General features: G+C 37.4%; 1 protein-coding gene across 27 annotated transcripts in view; it reads right to left on the bottom strand.

Annotated features, from left to right (window-relative positions):
* Positions 1–22,931, bottom strand: part of ADD1 (adducin 1) — a 144,788-nt gene that overhangs the window by 105,129 nt on the left and 16,728 nt on the right. For 6 of the 27 annotated variants that reach the window (XM_056802330.1, XM_056802348.1, XM_056802352.1 and 3 more), the window contains exon 1: positions 22,131–22,241. The exons of 5 other annotated variants lie outside the window; for them this stretch is intronic. In XM_056802330.1, the coding sequence (XP_056658308.1) occupies positions 22,131–22,231 (101 nt within the window). In that variant the 5' untranslated portion in view covers positions 22,232–22,241. Of the gene's footprint in view, positions 1–7,968; positions 8,049–21,849; positions 22,248–22,931 lie in introns of those variants that run through there. 16 more of the 27 variants (XM_056802346.1, XM_056802349.1, XM_056802333.1 and 13 more) reach the window with 11 other exon arrangements.

Below are 22,931 nucleotides of genomic sequence, written 5' to 3'. Positions count from 1 at the left end.
ATTAGAAAACAGTTTGGAATTATTCAGAGAAATTGTGAAAATGCCCATAGCCTTTGACTCTGAGATTTCACTGCTAGGTATATAACAAGGAAGTCAATGTATCTATAGCAGAAATTTTTTTTGGTGGGAGCAAAGAACTGGAAACAAAGTAGATACCCACTGACTGGTAAATGGCTAAACAAATTGTGGTATATAAATGACATAGAATAGAACTGGGACATAAAGCATGATGAATACAAAGAAGCACAGACTTATATGAACTGATGCAAAGTGAAGTAAGAAGAACCAGCAAAATAATGTTCATGACAGCATAAAATGAAAATAAGAATAAACCAATAAAAACTAAGTGCTACAAAAATAAATTGTCCAAATATTATTCTAGAGAAAAAATATGAAAAGGCACTTCACCTTGCTTGCTTGTAGATGTGGGGAGGACATGGTTGTAGAACTCTATATATAATGTCAAAATTTTGGGATATATCAGTTTCTTCTTTTTTTTTAATTTTAATTTTGTTATAAGGGAAAGTTCCCAGGCAGGAAAAGGGTGTAGGGAAATAAGGTGATATAAAAACAAAAGGTTGTCAATTATTTTTTTTTTAGAAAATCAAACATTTAAGAAGCATTTATTAAGCAACTACTTTAGTTGAATTCAATTTTAAAACACTTATTAGAACACTTACTAAAGATGTGTTAGGTACAAAAGATACAAAAATAAAAACAAAAGAGTTCCTACCTATATTTGAATGGCAAAAATCAAACATTTAAGAAGCATTTATTAAGCAACTACTTTAGTTGAATTCAATTTTAAAACACTTATTAGAACACTTACTAAAGATGTGTTAGATACAAAAGATACAAAAATAAAAACAAAAGAGTTCCTACCTATATTTGAATGGCAAAAATCAAACATTTAAGAAGCATTTATTAAGCAACTACTTTAGTTGAATTCAATTTTAAAACACTTATTAGAACACTTACTAAAGATGTGTTAGGTACAAAAGATACAAAAATAAAAACAAAAGAGTTCCTACCTATATTTGAATGGCAAAAAACAAGAGATACATTGGGAAGCATTTATAACGACCTATTAAGTGCAGGTACTGTGGTAAGTATTTTATAAATATTATCTTATTTGATTCTCATGACAACAATCCTAGGAGGAAGGGCTGTTAATATCATCATTTTACAATTAAATAAACTTTGTGAGTTAGTAGTTAAGTGACTTGACCAGGGTCATGAGGTTAGTATCTGAGATAGGATCTGAACTCAGGTGTCCCTGATTCCAGGCCCAGTACCTTTATCTATTGAGTCACTGAGCTGCCTCTAAATACAAGATTATCTGGGAATATGGAAAATCAGGAAATATTTGTTGGAGGTATTTCTCTGTGCTGAATCTTGAAGAAGCTAGGAATTCTAAGATGTGAGCAAGTGGAACATTCTGGGCATGAATGACAGCCTGTGCAAAGCATTGTGACAAACTAACTGAAAAGAGATAGACAAATAGGCCATTTGGGCTGGAATTTAGAATCTGAAGATAGGTAGGAGTCATATTATGGACTTTAATTATCAGTCTGAGGAATTTGTAGTTTTATCCTAGACTACAGGAAACAAGAAAACTGATGCTTATTTAGCAGGAAAGTGACATAATCTGACCTGCACTTTAGTATTAGCCACTTGGCAAGTCTGTAAAGGATGAATGGGAAGGGAAGAGATTAGATACAAGGAAACGAAGAAACTAATGCAATAATCTAAACGAGAGATGATGAACTAAACTAGGATGATGGTTCTTTGAGTGGTGAAAAGGGGATGATACAAAGTAGGGGATAAGGGGATGCACATAAGAAACGTTAAAGACATACAATCAATTAACTGGATATGAGGACTAAAGGAAACTGATGTTGGCAAAGCGGTGGCACCGGGAGCAGCTCCTTCCAACTCTTCCCAGTGCCTGAAGACATTTTTTGCATGCCCCACCTTGGTCCAGCTGCTCAAAGCAAATACTTTCTCCCTCAACTCTCTCTGATAATCTGGTAATCAGGGCTCGCAGATAGTTTTAATTTGCCCACTGAGTACTCAAACTGGGAAAAAATTCACCAATCCAGGTCTAGACTATAATCCAGAGTTTAAAAAGAATGATGGTGCCTTTAAAACAGAGAAAAACACCACATATGCAGTCAGAAGACCTAAATTCACATCAAATTCCTGGCCCTAAACTAAAGGCAGCTAAGTGGCATAATTGTCAGGAAGCTTAAGATTCAGGAAGATCTGTATTCAAATTCTACCTCAGTTATTTACTATTTGATCTTATACAGGTCACTTAACACCTGTTTCAGTTTCCTCATCTATAGAGATCGTAACAGCATCTTCTTCATTGAACTGTTGTGAAGGTGCTTAGTAGGTACTTAATATTTAACCTTTCTTTCTTTCTATTCTAAGTATGACTTTGGGCAAGGCATTAAATCTCATTAGGCTTCAGTTTTTTCCACAGGAAAAAATGATGAGTTTTAGTTTTATGTTAGGGCTTCAGTACTAAGAATATTTTCAACAATAAAATAAAGGCATCTGTTTGAGACCTTGGAAGCTTCCACATACAGTAAGAATAAACAGATGACTATTGAAAGGTTTGGGAATAAAACTCCTCACTAAGCAGACTTTCTCCACTAGGGATAATTTTTTAAAATGCAAATGTCAGGGAAAAGGGACATATTAAATCAACCAGTTCCTAACACCTTAGTGTGAATTACATTATCAGCCTTCCCTTCCCATAGCTGGGATTAAATCACTGTGGTCAGGGAGTAGTTTGGGTAAAATTTTGGGATATAAAGACTTTGCCCACTAAGGAAGACACACAGCAGACATTAGAAGGCAAACATTATCAACAACAAAATGGGAAAATAATTGTAACAAATTTCTCTGATAAAAGTTTCATTTCTTAAATATTTAAAAGAACCTAAGTCAAATTTATAAGAATCTAAGCCATTCCCCAATTGATAATGAAAAGGCAGTTTTCAAATGAAGAGATCAACCATATGAAAAAAATGTTCTAAATCCCTCATGATTAGAGAAATGCAAGTTAAAACAACTCTGAGGTACCATCTCATACCTATCACTTTGGTCAACATGGCAATAAAGGAAAATGATACATGTTAGAGGGAATGTGGCAAAACTAGAACACTGGTGGAGTTGTGAACTCATCCTACCATTCTGGAGGGCAATTTGGAATTATGCCCAAAGGGCTATCAAAGAATGCACACCTTTTGATCCAGTAATACCACTGAGATCTTATCCCAAAGGGATTTTAAAAAGGCGGGAGGCGGGGGGGCACCTGTTAGAAAAAAAAATTATAGCTGCTCTTTTTGTGGTGGCAAAGATTGGAAACTAAAGGATGTCCCTCAATTAGAGAATGGCTAAACAAATTGTGGTATATGATGGTGATGGATAATCTTGTGCCATAAGGAATGATGAACAGGATGATTTCCCAAAGAGCTGGAAAGACCTAAGTGAAGTTAAATAAGCAGAATAAATAATATACAAATAAATAAATAAATAAATAAATAAATAAATAAATAAATAAATAAATAAATAAATAAATAAATAAATAAATAAATGAATGAACAAACAAATAAATAAATAAATAAATAAATAAATAAATGAATAAGAGGCAGTTAAATAAGCAGAACCAGGAGAACATTGTAAACAATAACTGCAATACTATGGAATGATCAAATGTGATGGACTTTGCTACTAATGGCTGGGGGCTGGAGACAAGACTCTCCATGACAGGTGCTGTACAAAAGTAAATGAGAGGCAAGGGAAACTCAGACAGCTCATGCAGCAGTTCCAGGGGTTTATAGCACTAAGGGATAAATGGTTTTGTCATCTTGGGGTTCCCAATCCTGTGCTTAACTAAGAAGAAATGCTGCCTCTTCCTGATCTCAGGACCTTCCCCTCTGTTTATCAGTGTCTAAAAGGGCTTGGGAAACTGGATTCCCCACTCTACTACCTTGGTCAAGCTCCTTCCTAGAAATGGAGTCAAGGTAGCAAGATTGACCAAATGAAGATTGGCCAGTCAGATCTAGCCTTAGATACCCAACTGATCTTATACCTTTCTCCTGCTCCTGGAAGGAACCCTGAGTAAAGTATAGGTTCCTTAATAATGGTCTGAGCACTGGGCTGCTCTTAAACTTGGACCCCTAACTTAGGAATTTATGGAGTAGATGATGTTGCCTTGCCTAAGCTGAAGCTGGTTTTGTTGACTGCTACCTATCTCTAGCTCCCTTCCTGGACTGAATCAAAGTAAACTGCAGTCAAGGGACTGGGGAGGATACAACCAACTGCTTCTCTCATTTTCCCTCTTTGGATTCCAACTCCTCAGCTCACAGCAATTCAGCATCTAACTGAATATCTAGGGCCTCTAACAGATCTTTAACTCTGGTTTCTGTAGCATTAATATCTCCCTACTAATTATCATCCCTTCTCCCTCCCCTCTCTACCTTTTTTTTTAATTAATAAGTTGATTTTTTAAAGTGGGATATTTTTAAAAAATAATTTATTATTTATTTTAAAAGCATTTTTCCATTGTTACATGATTCATATTCTCTCCCTTTCCTCTTCTCTCCTCCCTAGGAAGGAAGCTGACAAGCAGTTCCACTGGGTTATACATGTATTATCACTCAATACCGATTTCCATACAATTCATTTTTGTAATAATCTTTTAAAACCAAAACCCCCAAATCATATACCCATATAAACAAGTGATAAATCCTATGTTTTTCTTCTATATTTAAGAAGCTCATTTTTAGAAAGTCAGAAGACAAAAGACATCAGAAGGAAAAAGGAGGTAAAAGGGTACCAAAGAAGATTCCATAGATTTCATAATTTTTATGTATGACCAGTTTTGAGTATGGGGAAAAAAAACCCTAGAAAAAATATAGGCAACAGTAAAATTTCTATAGAAATATTCTTCTAAATGGGGATTTGGAATCCTTATGTGGATAGTAATGGATAATCTAGAACTACCAAAATAACTATATGAAGAAAAGTGACTTGTAAAATGAAATTCAGGCTTTTCCTGTTATAAGAAGGAATAATAAATAACAAGGTTGGAAAAGAAAAGCTTAATGTTTCCTACTTTATTGATATTATAATCCCTTTGTGCTTTAAAATTTAATCTTCTTAACACTTTGCATATGCTAAAATGCATCACTGTCAAAATATGCTATCAATTTTCTGAAAATCTTGGCTACTAAAAACACTTACATAACTATCTTTGCCATTATTGTTATTCAACAGTTTCTACTGGAATTAAAGGAAAGATTAAAGAGTAGGCTCAGTTATACTTATTCTCCTTCATTAAACCTCATTCCTTTGAAAAATCCCAGTATCTCATTAAGAACATTCTAATTCATTGCATGCACAAAGTTAAAATAAGTTTAGTTAAAGTTTAATAATTTGCTACTTAAGGTTCTTTTTTAAGAGTTATTTCTCTCTAGGCTGCATTCTGGACTTCACCACGTCCCAGAAATCTCTCCATCTTGATGCTCACTTCAGTACTAGAATCACACACTGGAAATATACTCCACTCCTGCTAACTCTCTCATTCATTAAATGGCTCTTCCCCGAACCTCCAGTTTGGAAGTTGCCCAGATCAGTACTCTCTAGACTGCACACAGGCCTTCTCCTGCCAGGTGACTATATCATATACCCTTGTCTCCTCTGCCCCCTCCCATTCCCTATACCTTTTTGGCTTCCTTTTAAGTATTTTCCTACTTCACTAGGATGTAAGCTCCTTGAGGGCAGGAACTACTTGTATTTTTATTTAAACCCAGCACCTAGCACAATATCTGGTACATACATAGTAACCCATTTCATAAATGCTTGCTGACTGTATATTTTATCAAGTGAAGGTGAACTGACTACATACTACATGATCAAATGGAAACTGAACTTTGAATCAGAAGACCTAGGATCAAATATAAACTCCTCTGTCTGATACTCAAAGTTCTTCAAAACTTAGCACCATCCTACATATTCAGGCTTCTTTCACATTACTCCTTTGCATTTAACCAATGGCCCAGTCATATCAGCCTTCTTTTGCTGTTCCCTCATATGTAACAACACATATCCATATCTTGGCAATAGTTATCCCAATTGCCTGGAATGTTCTTCATCACTTCATTCTCTTTGAATCCTTGGTTTTCCTCTCAAGATTGCTTAAGTGCTGTTTTATCCATGTGCTCTTTCCAATTCTCCCACCTGTCCTCCCTACAAAGGTTACTTTGTAGCTACTTTGTACATATTTTTACATATATCTGTATATATGTGTGTATTTACACACATATGTATAGATATATCTTTTCCATTAAGATGTCGCTTGAGAGAAAGGACTTTTTGTTTTCTTACTCTGGCATCTAGAATAGTGGCTGAATCATAGTAGGTATTTAATAAAGTTTTATTGATTGATAGGCTTCTTAAAAAAAAAAAAAACCCTTACCTTCCATCTTAGAATCAATACTGCATATTGGGTCTAAGGCAGAAGAGCAGTAAGGACTTAGTAATGGGAATTAAGTGAATTGCCCAGGGTCACACAGCTAGGAAGTGTCAGAGGCCAGATTTGAACCCAGGACCTCCTGTCTCCAGGTCTGGCTCTCAATCCACTGAGCCATCCAGCTGCCCCCATTGATGGGTTTATTCTTGAATTATAAAGATGTTAGGTTTTTGTATGTCTGGTCCACATAGCTTATCCTTCTTTCACCCATTAATCTTGAATCATATTTTCAAATGTTTTGCCTACCCATGTGTTGAAGTCACATGTATTAAGGTACATGTTTACTTAAATCAGGAGATCCTACCAAGTTCTTTGCAGACTCCATCATCTGCAATAGACACTGGTTCAGAAGTTGCACCTATTTTCATGATAGTTTTTTTGCTGAAACTTATCATGAGCACTGAAAGGTAAGATATTCCATAAAGTTTCTTGAGACCTTTGGTTATAAGATGAAATCAACTCCATTAACTTATTTATTTGGCTCACAACAAGGAAAACCTGAACCAGGCTTCCACTTAGCTATAACTTCTTTAAACCTTATGGTTTCATTTATAGCAAGAATGTCAATACTGATGAAGTTAAGTTCTTCCTGTAATAAGCCAATTCTTTGAACTAGAAAATGATCACAGACTTAAGAGAACCACCAGTGAAAATGTTTACAGATTATCTAAAAACCTTATGTCTCTTTTTTGTCATTCTGCCATCATTGCAGAATAAGGTTATTTTGTAGTTTTATTTGTCTAATATGTGTCTCCATGGCCAAATAATTTATCAAATAACAGCCAACCTATTGATAAGTTTCTCCTTACCTAGATAAGTTTGGTTTACCTGCTATTTTACTTTACCCTATATTATTTTTACTTTTCCCTTTGTACTTAGAAAACTTTACTTAAATCATTTTTACATTTCATAGTATGAAACATTTATTACTACTATTACTACAACTCATGAGGTACCTATAATCACATCAGAATGTGTTAAGTATTCAAGGACTACTTCAATGCCTTTAGAGGGTAGATGCTAACCTAGTATCTCACCTGGACTGTGCCTGAAGTCTTTTAAGTCAGGTAGAACTGTCAGAACTTGTGCTCAATGGATATGTTTTTGAATAATCCTGGCTCACCTCTACCCTATAAGGCACTGAAGTAGTCCTTGAAGATTTATCACATTCTGATGTGATTATACCTCACAAATTGTTGTAGTAATAGTAGTAACAGATAGGTTTCATACTATGAAAAATGAGTAAAGTTTTCTAAATACAAAGGGAAAAGTAAAGGAAATATATGATAAAGTAAAATAGCAGGTAAGCCAAAGAGCCCCAAAGAATGGTAGCACTTCCCCAAACAGTTCTGCTTCTAGCCCAGCCCCTGAAGTCATTATCCAGAGAAGCAACTCTTAAGGTAATAAGTCAGAGCAATTACCTCTGTAGGTGCTGTAGTCCTGCCTCTTCAGTAGCCATAGCTACCAAAGAATCCAAAAGCAAATTGTCAGCCTCGATGTCCTGGGAACCATCAAATGTATGTGGTTTTACATATGAAAATAAGACTAAAAAGGATGTATTAACCTCTGCCTTGCCATTACACCTCGTTCTTCTCCTATACTCTTAAGACTTTCTCTATGATGCCCCCTGTGAACCCTCTCCTGACTGGATGGTTTCTCCCAGAAACTCCATTTAGGGAAGGCTGCTCAGGTTAGCCATGTCTTATTCTTCTCCAGACTACTACTCATTACTTTTATCTCCCAGCAGAATACTTTCATCATGCCAGCAGGGAACCTAGACTCAAATTCTAGTTCTTAAAGTGTTACCTTGGGCAAGTCATTTAACCACTTGGGACCTTAATTAACCCAGTTATAAAATATACAGGTTTAATAACATGGTCTCTCAAGTTCCTTAGAACTCTAAACCAATGGATTTATGAATGTGGTTTCCAAAAATGACCATAACTAATGAGATTAATTATAATTCTGAGTCAATGAACATTTGAAACCCACCCAACTTAAAATATCCCCAAGTTCTGTGATGAAAATATGCCAAACTCTGAGTCAGTAATACTACAGTCTGCTAACATTGAGGGACTTAATTACTATTATGGAATAAAAGTCATAAAAATACATACTAAACTATAGCAACAATGACATCTATAATAACTTCAAAAAACTAAACTATTTTAAAGCAAGTAATTCCTATCATACAGGGGGGAAACCCCTCATAAGACCAAAGGATGAAATTATATATCTAAAAATCTCAGCTTACTAGGATTCCCAAAAAGGAAACTATTTGCATTCCTAAATTCAATACTTTAGCAGGCTACTATCAATCACATATGATTTTTTTATTTTAAAAAAGTATGATGAAAAGATAAGCTGTGTAATGATACTGAATAGACCTTCAGACAAGTAGGCAGCTAGATAGTACAACTGAATAGAATTTTATCTTGGGAGTCAAGAAGACCTAAGACCATGGGCAAGTCATTTAACTCTTTCCTTAGTTTCCTCATAGGTAAAAGGAGAATAGCTCTTCCTCACTGGGTTAGATTAGTTGAGGTAACAGATATAAAATGTTTTGCAAACCTTACAGCATGATATAAAATCCTATCCATTAATCAGTTAGGTACCAACATTTAACACCTACCAAGTTTGAGGCATTATACTAAGGACAAGGAATACCCCAAAAGATAGTCTCTGCTTTCAAAGAACTTACAGTCTAATAAACAAATAGCATGTGCACACACACACACACACACACATACACACATATACTGTTGGGTAATTTCAGTTGTGTCTGACTCTTCATGATCCTATTTTGGGGTTTTCTTGCTTGGAAATCTTCTATTTTTATTAAATGATTATACTTTCCCCCTGAAAGAATATAATCAGCTTTGCTGAGTAGTTGATTCTTGATTGTAAATCCAGTTCCCTTACCTTCTGGAATATCATATTCCAAGCCTTCCAGTCCTTCAATGTGGAGGCTTCTAGCTCCTGTGTGATCCTGACTAGGATTCCATGATATCTAATTGTTTCTTTCTAGCTGCTTTTAGTGGTTTCTCCTTGGCCTGGGAGCTCTTGAAATTGGCTATAATATTCCTGGGAATTGTCATTTGGGGATTTAACACAGGAGATGATCTGTGGATTCTTTCAATCTCTATTTTCACTTCTTTTTAAGAATATCGGGGCAGTTTTCTTAGATAATTTCCTGTAGTATGATGTCTAGGCTTTTTTTTTTTTGGTCATGACTTTTAAGTGGTCCAATAATTATTAACTGCCTCTCCTGGATCTATTTTCCAGGTCAGTTGCTTTTTCAATGAGATATTTCATATTTTCTTCTATTTTTTTTCCATTCTTTTGATTTTGTTTTATTGTTTCATTTTTTAAAAAACCCTTACCTTCTATCTTAGAATCAATACTGTACATTGCTTCTAAGGCAGAAGAGCAGTAAGGGCTAGGCAATGGGGGTTAAGTGACTTGTCCAGGAGCACATAGCTAGGAAGTGTCTGAGGCCAGATTTGAATTCAGGTCCTCCCATCTCTAGGCCTGGCTCTTAAACCACTGAGTCACATAGCTGACCTGGTTGTTTCTCGATGTCTTGTCAAATCATTAGCTTCTATTTGCCCAATTCTAATTTTTAAAGACTGAATTTATTCCATGACCTTTTGATCCTCCTTTTCCATTTGATTCATTCTTCTTTTCAAATAATTCTTTTCTTCATTTGACTTTTTTGCCTCTTTTCCCATTATATCAATTCTGGCTTTTAAAGCATTGTTTTCTTCCTTTGATTTATGTGCCTCCTTTTCCAGATGACCTATATTGCTTTCTAAGCTATTGTTTGCTTTTTCCCATTTTTCTTCAATTTGTCTTATTTTATTTTTTAATTCCTTTTTGAGCTCTTCCAGAGTCTGTGTCCAGTTCTGTTTCTTTTGAGGTTTTGCTTGAAGTTCCTTGGATCCCATCATCTTCTGTTGGTTCTGTTCTTTGGTCTTTATCCTCATAGAAGCTTTAAATAGTTACTTTCTTTTTTTCCCTGTTGTTTACTCATTTTCTTTTTTTTCCTTCTGCTGGTTTACTGGATATGGTTAATTGAGTACCCTGCCCTGGGGCCAATTCTTGTTCCCTGGCAGCAACTATCAGAGCCCAGGACCTCAATTTTGATGGATCTGAGACATTCCTTCACAGTTGCAGTCCCCATTCTGAGATCTCAAAGTCAGCCAACATCTAATCACAGGTCTCAGTGTGGGAAGGGGGGAGGGTAGGGAAGAGAGGGGATTTGGCCAGCACACTCTTGTTTTGGCTACCCTTTATCCTCAAAAATTAACTCTTAAGAGTTAACTAACTTTCAAGTTGTGTTCAGCAGGAGAGCCCCATAACTCCATTTTGGGTTTGGGTATGGATTCTTGTCTTTTTTTGAAGCACTTTCTAAATATTGGTATGTAATAATAGTCAGAGAGGTTTAGGCTTTACTGCTCCTAAGCCACCATCTTGACTCTGATCTTGGGGTTTTCTTGGCAAAGATAATGGAGTGGTTTACCATTTCCTCCTCCAGTTCATTTTACAGATGAGGAACTGAGGAAAAAGGGTTAAGTGACTTGCCCAAAGTAACATAGAGAGTAAATGTCTGAGGCAGCATTTGAACTTGGCTCTTCCTGACTCCAGGGCCAGACTCTATCCACTCTATCCACTGAGTCAGTTAGCTACGGACTCCCCAGGACTTATATAGGTCTAAGTAAAAGTCTTGATGGTTGGAATCTTTATTGATAATTGACTTTCTCTATGCTAACAATCAATCAAATTTTAACAAGGTACTAGCCAGGAGAGTCTAGTCCTCAGAGCATGCACAGGGGGCTCTCCCCAATGCCTATACATATGGGGGATTTTTTGAGTCTGATTCTAGAAGTTCATGAAAGCATTTACTGGATAGGGCCTGCCCTAGATTCGGGAACATGCATAGACATTTTGTGACCATTTCTTTTACAGCAAAGATTTCCTGTGTGGTGAAGAAAAGCCTTTCAACTACCTACTGGATCAGAACTGAGTACATACAAAAGGCTCCAAAGGAGCACTGAGTTGAGTTTTGAGATTTTTTTAAATCACATACATTTTTATTAACAGATCATTAGACAAATAATCATGGCAAACATTTCAAGTTCATTCTTCTAATAAGTTTATCAATCTGGCCTTCCCTACTATTCCTGACATCCTACCTTCCACAAAAATGTATAATTTTCTTCATTCTACTTTGGAATGAAATTATTGGTAGCTTCATGATGCATGCCATCACTAAAATCAGACAAATTTCATTTCTCAACATTTGTCTATATTTCTTATAGTTAAGTTTTAGCTCTTCCATAGATAATCTCTTATTTTTGGTGGCTTTCTTATAGATACTATCTTCGTTCAAGGGTTTAGTCTTTTATTCTGAAGAGGTCTTTTACCTTTTCAGAAAGGATTCTCTCAAAGATGGCAGATTATTCTTTTCTTCCATACTCACCATGATTAAGTCTGAAAAGTGTTTAAGCATAACTTTGAAGGAAGCTAGATATCTAAGAATTGAGGATGGAGTGAATTCCAACCATAAGGGATAGCCTTTTAGCAGCAAAGTCTCAATGTCCTATTCCCTTTCCAGCTCTTGGAACAAAAATAAAATCAAGACTATATTACCCAGAAAGAATTTTCAATCAATTGTCCTATTTTTTCAATCACCAACTGGTCACTTCCCAGGCCAATAACCCATCTCTGATCTCTATTTACCTTTAAGAAGACAAACTTCTCCAAATTAGAAGGGAAGCAACAAACTGGGGGAAAATTTTTATAATGAAATTCTTTGACAAAGGTCTAATTTCTCAAATATACAAAGAACTAAGTCAAATTTAAAAGAAATCAAATCATTCCCCAATTGACAAATGGTCAAGGGATATGAATAGTCAGTTTTCAGATGAACAACCAATTAATAATCATATGAAAAAAATGTTCTAAATCCCTCTTGATTAGAGAAATGCAAATCAAAACAACTCTGAGGTACCACCTTTCACTTAGTAGAGTGGTCAATATGATAATAAAGGAAAATAATAAATGTTGGAGGGGATGTGGCAAAATTGAGACACTAATGGTAGAGTTGTGAATTGATCCAACCATTCTGGAAGACAATTTGGAATTATGCCCAAAGGGCATATACCACTACTGGGTTTGTATCCCAAAGAGATAATAAAAATGGAAAAGGTTATGTTTATATAAAAATATTTATAGCTGTGCTTTTTGTGGTGGCAAAAAAAATGGAAAATAAGGGAATGTGCCTTGATTGGGGAATGGCTGAACAAATTGTGGTATATGATGGTAATGGAAAACTATTGTGCCAAAAGGGATGATGAACTGCTTCATTTTTATAAGAACTGGAAAGACCTATATGAACGGATGCAGAGTGAATTGAGCAGAATTAGAACATCATGCACAGTAACTGAAATATTGTGGAATGATCAAATATAATTGACTTTGCTACTAAAAGCAATGCAATGATCCAGGAAAACTCAGAGACTAATGAGAAAGAATGCTATCTATATCTAGAGAAAGAACTATGGGAGTAAAAATCCAGGAAAAAAAAACATATGATTTGCCATTTATTTATATGGGTATATGATTTGGTTTGGGTTTTAAAAAATTAATCTAATGCAAAAATGAATAATATGGAAATAGGATATGAGTGATAATATATGCATAACCCAGTGGAATTTTGTGTCAACTCTAGGAGGGAGGAGGGAAGAGAGAAGGAAACAGCACAAAAGTCATGTAACCTGGGAGGTCCTAGGTTCAAATCTGGCCTCAGACACTTCCTAGCTGTGTGACCCTGGGCAAGTCACTTGACCCCCATTGCCTAGCCCTTAACCATTCTTCTGCCTTGGAGCCAATACACAGTATTGACTCCAAGACAGAAGGTAAGGGTTTTTAAAAAAAAAGAAATCATGTAACCAAGGGGAAAAAATTTAAAAATTAACATTAAAAAAGAATGTGGCTTTTTAAAAGAATCATTAGATGAACCACTTTATGATTTTTTTTAAAAAGGCAAACTCCTTAAAGGCAGAGATTTTCTTGCTTTTATGTGTGTTATCTCCAGCACTTAGCACATGTCCGGCAAATAGGAAGCCCTTAATGTCTGTTTCATGCATACCTTCAAAGGTAGTGTCAGAGACAGGTATAAAGGGCTTTAAATCCAAGAAGAGTTTGTATTTAATACTAGAAGCATTAAGGAGTCATCAGAGTTATTAAATAAGGAAGTGACATTCTTAGACCTGTGCTTTAGCAGTATCACATTGGCAGCTATGTGAATGATAAACTAGAGAGACAAAATGGTGAATGCAGAGACACAAGTTTATTGCAAGAATCCAACCATTTCAAATCCAAGAGAGGAAATGAAGGACTGAACTATCAATCAATAAACATTTATTTTATTTTTTCAAAAGACTTGCATTAAGCACCTATTTTGTGCTAGGCATTGTGCTAAGTGCATAGGGTGATAAGTATGAGTAGAAAGAAGGAAATGGTTTATAAGAAATGTGAAGATAGAATAAAAAAGACATGCAAATGATTATAAATCGTGTTATGAAAGATTAAGAAATTGAGAATCATGAAGGTAGTGAACCTTTGGATGACTAAAAACTTGGTAGTACTATGTTTGGGGGTTTGAGTTGGGATGGAGATAAAGGGTTCTCTTTTGGACTTTGAAATGCCTTCAGGAAATCCAGATTGAAAAGCCCCATAAGCAACTGGGGATGCAGAAATAGGGCTCAGGGTTGGATATACAGTTCTGGGAAATCATCAATCTAGAGATTATTGAACTCCTGAGAGCTGATGAGCTCACCAAGTAAGAATGAAGAGAGAGAAGAAAAGAGTCCAGGACTGAGTACACATCCATTGTTGGGAGGTAGGATACAGATGATTATTTAGCAAAGGAGACTGAGGAGCAGTCAGACTAGAAACAGGAGACTTAATAAATTAATAAGCATTTATTAAGCACTTACTATGTTCTAGGAACTGTAATACTGCAGAAGAAAAGATAAAAGAATCACATCTGCCATCAAGGAGTTTATATTTTAAAGGAGAAGATAATATGAACATATTAAATATGCAAAATGAAATCAAGGTCATTTTGAGAAGGAGTGAAGTAACTTGGGTTGAGAGGAGTAAGAGAATGGTAAGTTTTATGCTGAAGGTGGTGTTTAAGCAGAGTATTAAAGGAAATCAGGAATTCCAAAAGGCACAGGTAAGAAAGCTATCAGACAGTGCTAACAAAGGTATAGAGATGGGAAATGGAGTGTCTTATATATTGAAAAGCAAATAAACTAGTATGTGGACAATAGAGTATAGGGGAAAGAATATAAGAATACTGGAGAGATAAAAAGGGATAAATAAATAAATAAAAGAAATTTTAATGTCAAAATTTAAGTTTGATTCTAGAGGTAATAGTAAATGGGAAAAGGCCTCAGATAGGAAAACAAAGAGGACAATATAGTAGTAGTATAGGTGTGAGGAGATGAACCGAGTTGGTGTATATAGTAGAGAGGAATAAAAGATGTAGAGGAGAAAATAAGAGAATAAGTATTTATTAAATGTCAACTATATGCAAGGTACTGAGCTAGATGCTTTATAAATATCTCATTTGATAATCACAGCAATCTTAGGAGATAGATACTTGGGTCTCCATTTTTTTTTTTACAGTTGATGAAGCTGAGACAGATAAAAGGTTCAATGACTTGCCCCAGGTCACAAAGTTAGAAAGTATCTGAGGTAGAATTTATACTCAAATCTTCCTAATTTCAGGCCCAGTGCTCTATATACTTTGCTACCTAGTTGCCCCTAAAAAGAAACAAACTTTAGCAAGTAATGGGCTATGATTAGCAAGTAATGGGCTATGAGGAGTGAGGGAAAATATAGATCAAAGGATGGCACTAAGGTTACAAACCTGGGTGTGCCCTTTGGCAGTAATAATAAGGGAGTTTGGAAATGTCTAAGACGCAGGTCATGATGCAGAACTAGAGCACAAAATAAAGATCACATTGGGCATGTTGTTTGGGAATCATTGTATAATATAATGGAACTCATGGAAGCTGATGAGGATTAGTAAGTGAGAAAGTGTTGAGAAAAAAAGGGAAAAAACAAAAGTCTAGGAAAGAGTATTGGGCACAAAGTTGGTGAACACGATACTGATGGTGAATCAGCAAAGGAGACTGAAGATTGATCAGACAAGTAGGAAGTGACCCAGGAGAAGGCATTATCAAGAAACCCCAGTATCCAGGAGAAAGGGGTAGTCCAGTGTCAAATGCTGATCAGGAAGGTCATTAAATTTGGAACTTAACAAATCATTGGTTACCCTGAAAAAAACAGTTTTAGTCGAATGAAGAATTAAAAGCTGAAAGGCAAAGACTATGAAGTGTGAAGAAAGGAAATGGAAACAGAGTATTAACAGCTTTTCCTAGGAGTTGGTTTGAAAAGAGATGAGATACATAGGGAATGTTTCTTTCAAGAGAGAATTTTTTAAGGATAAGGGAAATCTTGTACTACCACTGGTTCAAGCTTTCACTCCTAGATTATAACATTAGCTTTCTAGCTCATTTTTCTACATCAAGTCTCTTTCTATTCAAGCATATCCTCTAGTGAGTTTGCAAAAGTGATCTTCCTAAACTGAAAGTCTAACCATGTCATTTCCCTATTCAATAAACTCCAGTGACTCCCTATTACCTCCAGGATCAAATATGAAATCTTCTGTTTGGCTCTTAGAGTCCTCCATTACCTGGCCTCTTTCTACCTTCCCCAGTCTTCTTATATGAGTTTTCCCCCCTCCTCCAGCAACACTGGCCTTCTCATTCCATCTCCTGACTTTATTTCTACTGGCTATCCCCATGCCTGGAATGTTCTCTCTCATCTCTACCTCCAGGCTTCTCTCAAGATACAGTTTAAATCTAACCTTCAAGAAGCCTATCCCTGACTCTTCTCTCACCCAAAACCTTATAAAGGCATAACCTCCAATTCATCCAGTATTTCATTTTTAAACTTAATTGTTTGGACATTATCTCCCCTCATTAGGATGTAAGCACCAGTTGGGCAGGACTTGTTTACTTTCTTTGTATTTCCAGTGCTTAGCACAAAGGAAATAAGAGCTTAATAAATGCTTGTTGTTGAATAATGAATTTCAGCTGGGAAAGGCTGAGGAGGAAGAGTTCAAGGTGTAATCCTGAAAAGCAAGTAGTATTTCTTTATCTACCATGCAGAATTCCTAAATTTAAAGATAGCCTCACCTAAATTATATCTTTTCAAGGTACTTTGTTCATTCTGTATTATGACATCAAAAGAATTAACTTCAGAACAGTATTGTTATCAATGTTATGTGAAAGACCATTCCCTCCTCCTTCCTGTCTCTCTCCCCCTCCCTCTTTCCCACCTCTTTCCCACTCTCCCACTCTTTTTCTCTCCCTCCTTCTCTCTTTCTTCCTCTTTCCTTCCCTCTTTCCTTTCTCACTCTCCCTAAAAACAAACCCTTACCTTCCATCTCATAATCAACCCTCTATATTGGTTCCAAGGCAGAAGAGTGGTAAGAACTAGGCAATGAGAGTTAAGTGACTTACCCAGATGACACAGCTAGGAAGTACCTGAGGCCATACTTGAACCTAGGACCTCTGTTCTCTAGACCTGACCATTCTTTTTGAAAACCTAGTAGAAAAATTTCCCACAGCTCTCAAGAATTAGGTCAATCTACTTTAACTCCTTAAAGCAACCTAACTAACCTTAAGGGACTAAAGAATTTCAGCTAGGAATAGGGGTTATGAAGAAATCTTAGAAAATTACATATATATATATGTATACTAAAAAATTTCAAGTACAAAATACACAGATAGTAACTTTATATGCATGAACACATTCTACAAGTCAAGGCTCATGGTTACTATAAACTTAAATCTTCATTTTTTCCCCCACAGTTACCATTTCAGGCTTTTCAAAAGCTAAACATTTTACAATCTAGTAAATAATCAGATGGAAACTAGAGGCAGAAAATCCAGTAGCAGAAAAAAATTACTTAGGTGGTTTATTTGGTTAATGATAAAATAAAGAAGGATTTATTAAGCTCTTACTATGTGCCAAGCAATGTACTAATTAAGTATAGGGATACCAAAAGAGAAAGAGATAGTCAGTTCTTGCTCTCAAGGAGCTCACATTCTAATTGGGGAAAAACATAAAAAGTTCAAACACAAGACAAATGTAAAAAACCTGAAAGTACTAATGGTTCACTGAGAGGGTAGAGGTTGAACCTGGACACCCTCAAGTTCTATAAGTAGATCAAATGATAGTGCCAGGAGACTTCAGGGTTTTGAGGCATGGCAGTTGGAAAACCAGAAGAATCCTCATCTATTTACATCCAACACAATTAGTCAATTAGTCAATCAACATTTATTAAGCACCTGCTAGGGCACTGTGCTAAGATCTGGAAATATAAATATGAAAAGGAAAGAGAGTTCCTGACCTCAAAGGGCATACAATCTAATGGGGTAAATTAAAATGGGGTGGTAGGATGAAATTCAAAGGAGTGCACCCCAGTTGAGTCCCTCCTTAAATGTAGATTTTCAGAGAAGCTCTCTTGTTCCACCTTCCAACCAATATGGTCCCACAGGCAGAAGGTTTTGGTGAGGTTTCAGTACTATGTAGATGTAATCTTGCAGGATGATGAAGTTCTTACTGTCATGATGGAGCAGTCTAAAGAAATGTAGTCTGGTGGGAAATGAAGAGATGGCCAGTCTGTGTGGGAAATGTGATCAGTCAAGCCGCCAGGATGAAGGAGTGAAGGAGAAAGGCAAGGGGGAGTGCACCTCCAAGAGTAGCAGATTTTCCTATCTACAGGCAGGCCCTAGCTAGGTTCTGGGCCAAGGGACTAGGCAAGTAGAGAAGAGAAGGGGAAAAAGCAACCAACAATTCTTTGATGTTAAAGTTATCTTGAGCAAAGCAGAGCTAGGTGCTTTGTCTTTCAGAACCGGCACATTTAAAAAATTAAATTCTTGGGGCTGAAATATTGGCTTAAAAAAAAAAAACAACTAAGCAAAACCTCCACCAAAGTTCTACTTTTCAATGCCACATCAAGTAAAGTGGCTCTGGGCTTTTGAAAAAGTCTGTTGGTATGTCCTCCCAAGAAAAGGCCCTAATATAATCTAGTGACAAGAATAGCAAAATTGGAGAGATTGTGACCAGGTTGGCCACAAGGCAATGAATTCTTTTGCTCTAGTAACTCCTAATGATTGTCTATTAATAGATAAAGTTATCTATCTATCTTTCTGTCTGTCTACAAATAGGCAGAAGAAGCTCCTGAGCATAACCAGAACAGGGAAATAAATCACTAATGCTTGAAATGTTGCAGATATTAAAAAGAAAATAAAAATTGAGGTCTTTGAGATCAGTAATCTACTTTAAACAATTTATTTGAAACATAAAGGAAGCTAAATCTTCATTCTAATCTATGACAATTACATTGTTACCACACAGCATATTTCCATTTAGCAAATAGAAAACATCTAAGAAAAGTATCATCAAATCTATTTTGTGAACATCATGTTCTTATGAAAAAAGAAAAAATGCCAAGTATAGGAAACAATTGGCAATGGTAAGCTTCTGTTTAAGTAAACAATCCGTTACATTCAATTCATCACAAAATTTTTTGAAACATATTCTGATAAAGGCCAAACTAAAATAAAATAATCTAAAGGCAGCTAACTGAAAATTTGTAATCATTCCAAAAAACATTTGCAACAGAACACCAATCAAAACAATTACCTTCTCATCAGATAAGTTCAGATATGGAAAAGTATGAAATGATCTGCCTCTATAACATTAATATTTAGAAAGGGGAAAAGAGCCTCTAGCCTGGAAATTCTAGTCAGGCTCATTGATCTGCAACTTAAGACTCATTGTTTCTTCATCTTTAAACCAAAACATGCCACAAGTAGTAAAATAACTTTACAGTGGTATAGCAGGCATGATATAGCCACATCAAAGCCTTTCTAAAGTAGTTTTGACTGCCAAAACCATTCACTTCCTTAGCACACAAGTCAACAATTTTGTTTTTCACCACAGTATAAATCATAATAGAAGGCAGCATGGTTTAATGGATAGAGTTTGGGGGCTTGAAGTCAGGAAAATTTGAGTACAAATTTTGATTGATGCTTATTAGCTGTGTGACTGTAGGTAAGTCATTTAACCTACACATATATACATCAACTCCCACGATGGGATAATTCCATCATTGACAGGAAAAGAGAAAAACTAACAATTGCTCACAATATAATAATTGAGTTCATTTTATGAAAGTGCATACCACCAGGAAAATAAATACAAGAAAAACAATGTAAAAGGAACGAACAATAAAACAAAACTGAATGCTTTGTAACTATAGTGGCCATGCTTGAACCCAAAAGAGTTCAGAAAATATAACTCCATTTCTACACAGTAGAAGTAGGGGGACAATAGGTATGAAATAGTGCATATACTATAAAAACATGTTAGTGAATTTCATTGAATTGCTCTTTCCCCTCTTTTTAAAATAACCGTTAAAGGGAAGGCTCCAAGACTTAGGGAAAGAATGGGAAAATTTTGGAAATGAATGTGATGTAAAAACAAAAGTCATCAATAAAAAAAAAAACACCTTAATTTGGAAAAAATATATAGGACAGCTGTCCTTTTAGCTAAGTATGTTTTTCCTCCTATTTCATAATTCATGTTAGTAAACCTTCAGTTAACCTTTTCTCCCCAATATGCTCTAATTTAATAAAAAAGAAACTTATCAGGCATCAGTTTGTCTTCCATGAGTCTAACAATTGATTTCTGCCATTTTAAAGGTATTATATGAATTGGTCTAGTGGCAGTACCTGTAGCTGCCCACTAGACTAAAAGCAGTTATACCAAATAATATTCTGTGGCCACCATGAATCCCCAAGTGGAAATAAATAAAATAAAGATAATTCTTTAAAAGGACCTTTTGAAATCTTTAGAAAACAACATCAATGAATGACTACCAACTGCAATAATATTCAGGAAATATCTCTTCTTCCTATCCCTAAAGCAGATATTAAAACTCCAATGTGGTTTTTCCTTTTTTTGCTGAAATAATTTTCAATGTTTAAAAAAGAACAAGTATTTTGCACATAAAACAGCTGCACTCTAAAAAAAAATAACCTGTAGCTGACAGCACTTGAGTCCAAATAATGCTTTATTATATAAAATACAATTAACTTGATCACTTTTATGTCTATATTCGATCTTCCACTTAATTCATGAAAATTTCCACAAAACATGGCCTACCCTTGATGCTGCTGCTTCACTAGTCAACAAAAAACCTGTACAATCCTATCAAATAACAGCAAATCAACCATCTTTCCTAGAATTCTTTCCTTGGTGAAGGGTTTATATTATTAGTGTCACCCTGAACAATCTAAGCAGAATAATTATAGCTGTCCACCCTCCAAACTGCTTTAATACAATGAGCAAGGGAATGGAGACGGTACACTGAAAACCCGCAATGGCATTACACTAACACCCCAATCTCCTGCACATATCATAGTCTTCATACCCTAAATGCTGGTTTAACATTCACTCTTCCTCTCCGTCTGACAAGTCCCCATTTGAATTTTTTTTAAAAAAACAACCACTGGCCCTCATACTGGCCCTCATACCCACTGACTCCTCAGCCTTCCCACTTTCATAATAAGAGAGTACCATTAACTCCTCTTCATTGACCTAAAGCTTTAATCCCAGGAGTCATTAATCCTGCTGTATTACCTAAATGCCTTCATCCCATCCCCCCCCCCCCCCAATCCTCTCCTAGGCCACCCTGCCCCATCCCCAGTGCCTGGTGCCAGCCTGAGCTTCCCCACCCTAATTCAGTCCTCTTTAGATGATGCCTGAGCGCCCCCTTGCCTGGTCCCCTTCTCATCGCCTAACCCTCTTCTCGTCATCTCCTCCTCCTCTATCTCCCCCCCCCCTCCGCCCCCAGGGACCCTGCTTCAGCAGAACCTTCCATCCTTTACCTCCCAGCAATCCGAACCCCCTTCTCATGCGGAGCTCCCTCCTCCCCACCAGAGAAACCCCGCCATCCCGCCTCATTCCCATAGCCCTTCCACCCACAGCCTGAACCTTCCGCCTTCCACTTCCCTACGCATCTCCCGAGCCCCTACCTCACAAACATGCCCCCCTTCCCTTCAAGCCTCTTGACAGCCCCTTCCCCCGAAGGAATGCCTCTCCCTTTCTCCCCCTTCCCCTCTTCTACTTTCCCCACCCCTGCTCACCTCCACAGGAGAATCTGAGGCCGCGGGGGGTTGCTCGCGGGCTCCCTCCCCTACGTACAAGCGGCGCCGACTAAGGCAGCGGCTGTGGCAAGAGCAACGGCGGAGACAGAGGAGGTAGCGGCACCAGCAACGCCCGGTTGTCCCTTAGCCTGCTCTCCCCTGCTCTCCCCAGCTCCCCTCACTCTCACCCTCTCTTTGCGCCCCGCCTCCCTCGGGCCGCGGCGGCGCAACCTCAGTCACGGACGCACTCCTCCGCCCACACCCTCTTCCCTTACCCTTACCCTCCCCGGCACAGCCCGGCCCCTTCTGTTCCTCCCCTCACCACCGGGTGCGGCCGGCGGAGCCCGCAGCCCAACAACACGCCAGTCCATTGGTCGTGCATGTCGCCCGCGCCCCACTTCTCATCCAAAGTGTTGCGGGATTGGTCAGAGACATAGTGGAGGGTGGGGCTAGAGGGATGAAAGGCGGGGATTAGGAAGGGCGGGCGCGAGTCAGGAAGAGAAGGGGCGGGGCAGTGTCAATCCCCGCCCCCTACCCACTCAACCCCACCCCAGTCACTCACTCTCCTCCCTCCTTCAGTTACTTCTCTTACAACCTCTTCGCCCTCACCCTCATCGTCTCCTCTCTCTTTTTTTCTCCTTCCTCCTTAGACTTCTTCCCCCTTCCTTTCATTTTCCTCTTTTCTCCTCTTTCCCTTCTCCTTCCTCTCTATTTTCCTATTTTCTCCTTACTCTTCCTCCCCAACTCTGTCCCTTCTTACCCTCATCTCCCCCTTCTCCCGTTACTTTTCTCTTTCCTCTCTCCCACTCCCCCCTCTCCTTCCTCTCTTAGAGCCTCCTCATCCACCTCTCTTCCCTCCCACCTTCCCTTTCTCCCTCTCCACTCTTCGTCACCTATGTTCTCTCTTGCCTTGTCTTTTACTCTGGCCCTTCTTTCCTCTTTTTCTCATCCATCCTTCTTCCCCCTCCTCTTTCTTTTCTTGCTCTCCCCCTTCATCTCCTTTTCTATCCCTTCTCTCCTTCCTTCCCTTTCTCTCTCACTCCTCTCTCCTCTTCCCACCCCCTCTTCCTCTCACCTTCTTC

Source organism: Monodelphis domestica, chromosome 6 (assembly GCF_027887165.1).
Source record: "Monodelphis domestica isolate mMonDom1 chromosome 6, mMonDom1.pri, whole genome shotgun sequence".
Lineage (NCBI taxonomy): Eukaryota > Metazoa > Chordata > Mammalia > Didelphimorphia > Didelphidae > Monodelphis > Monodelphis domestica.
The sequence above is the reverse complement of the archived record's forward strand: the minus strand, read 5'-3'. Positions and strand labels throughout refer to the sequence as shown.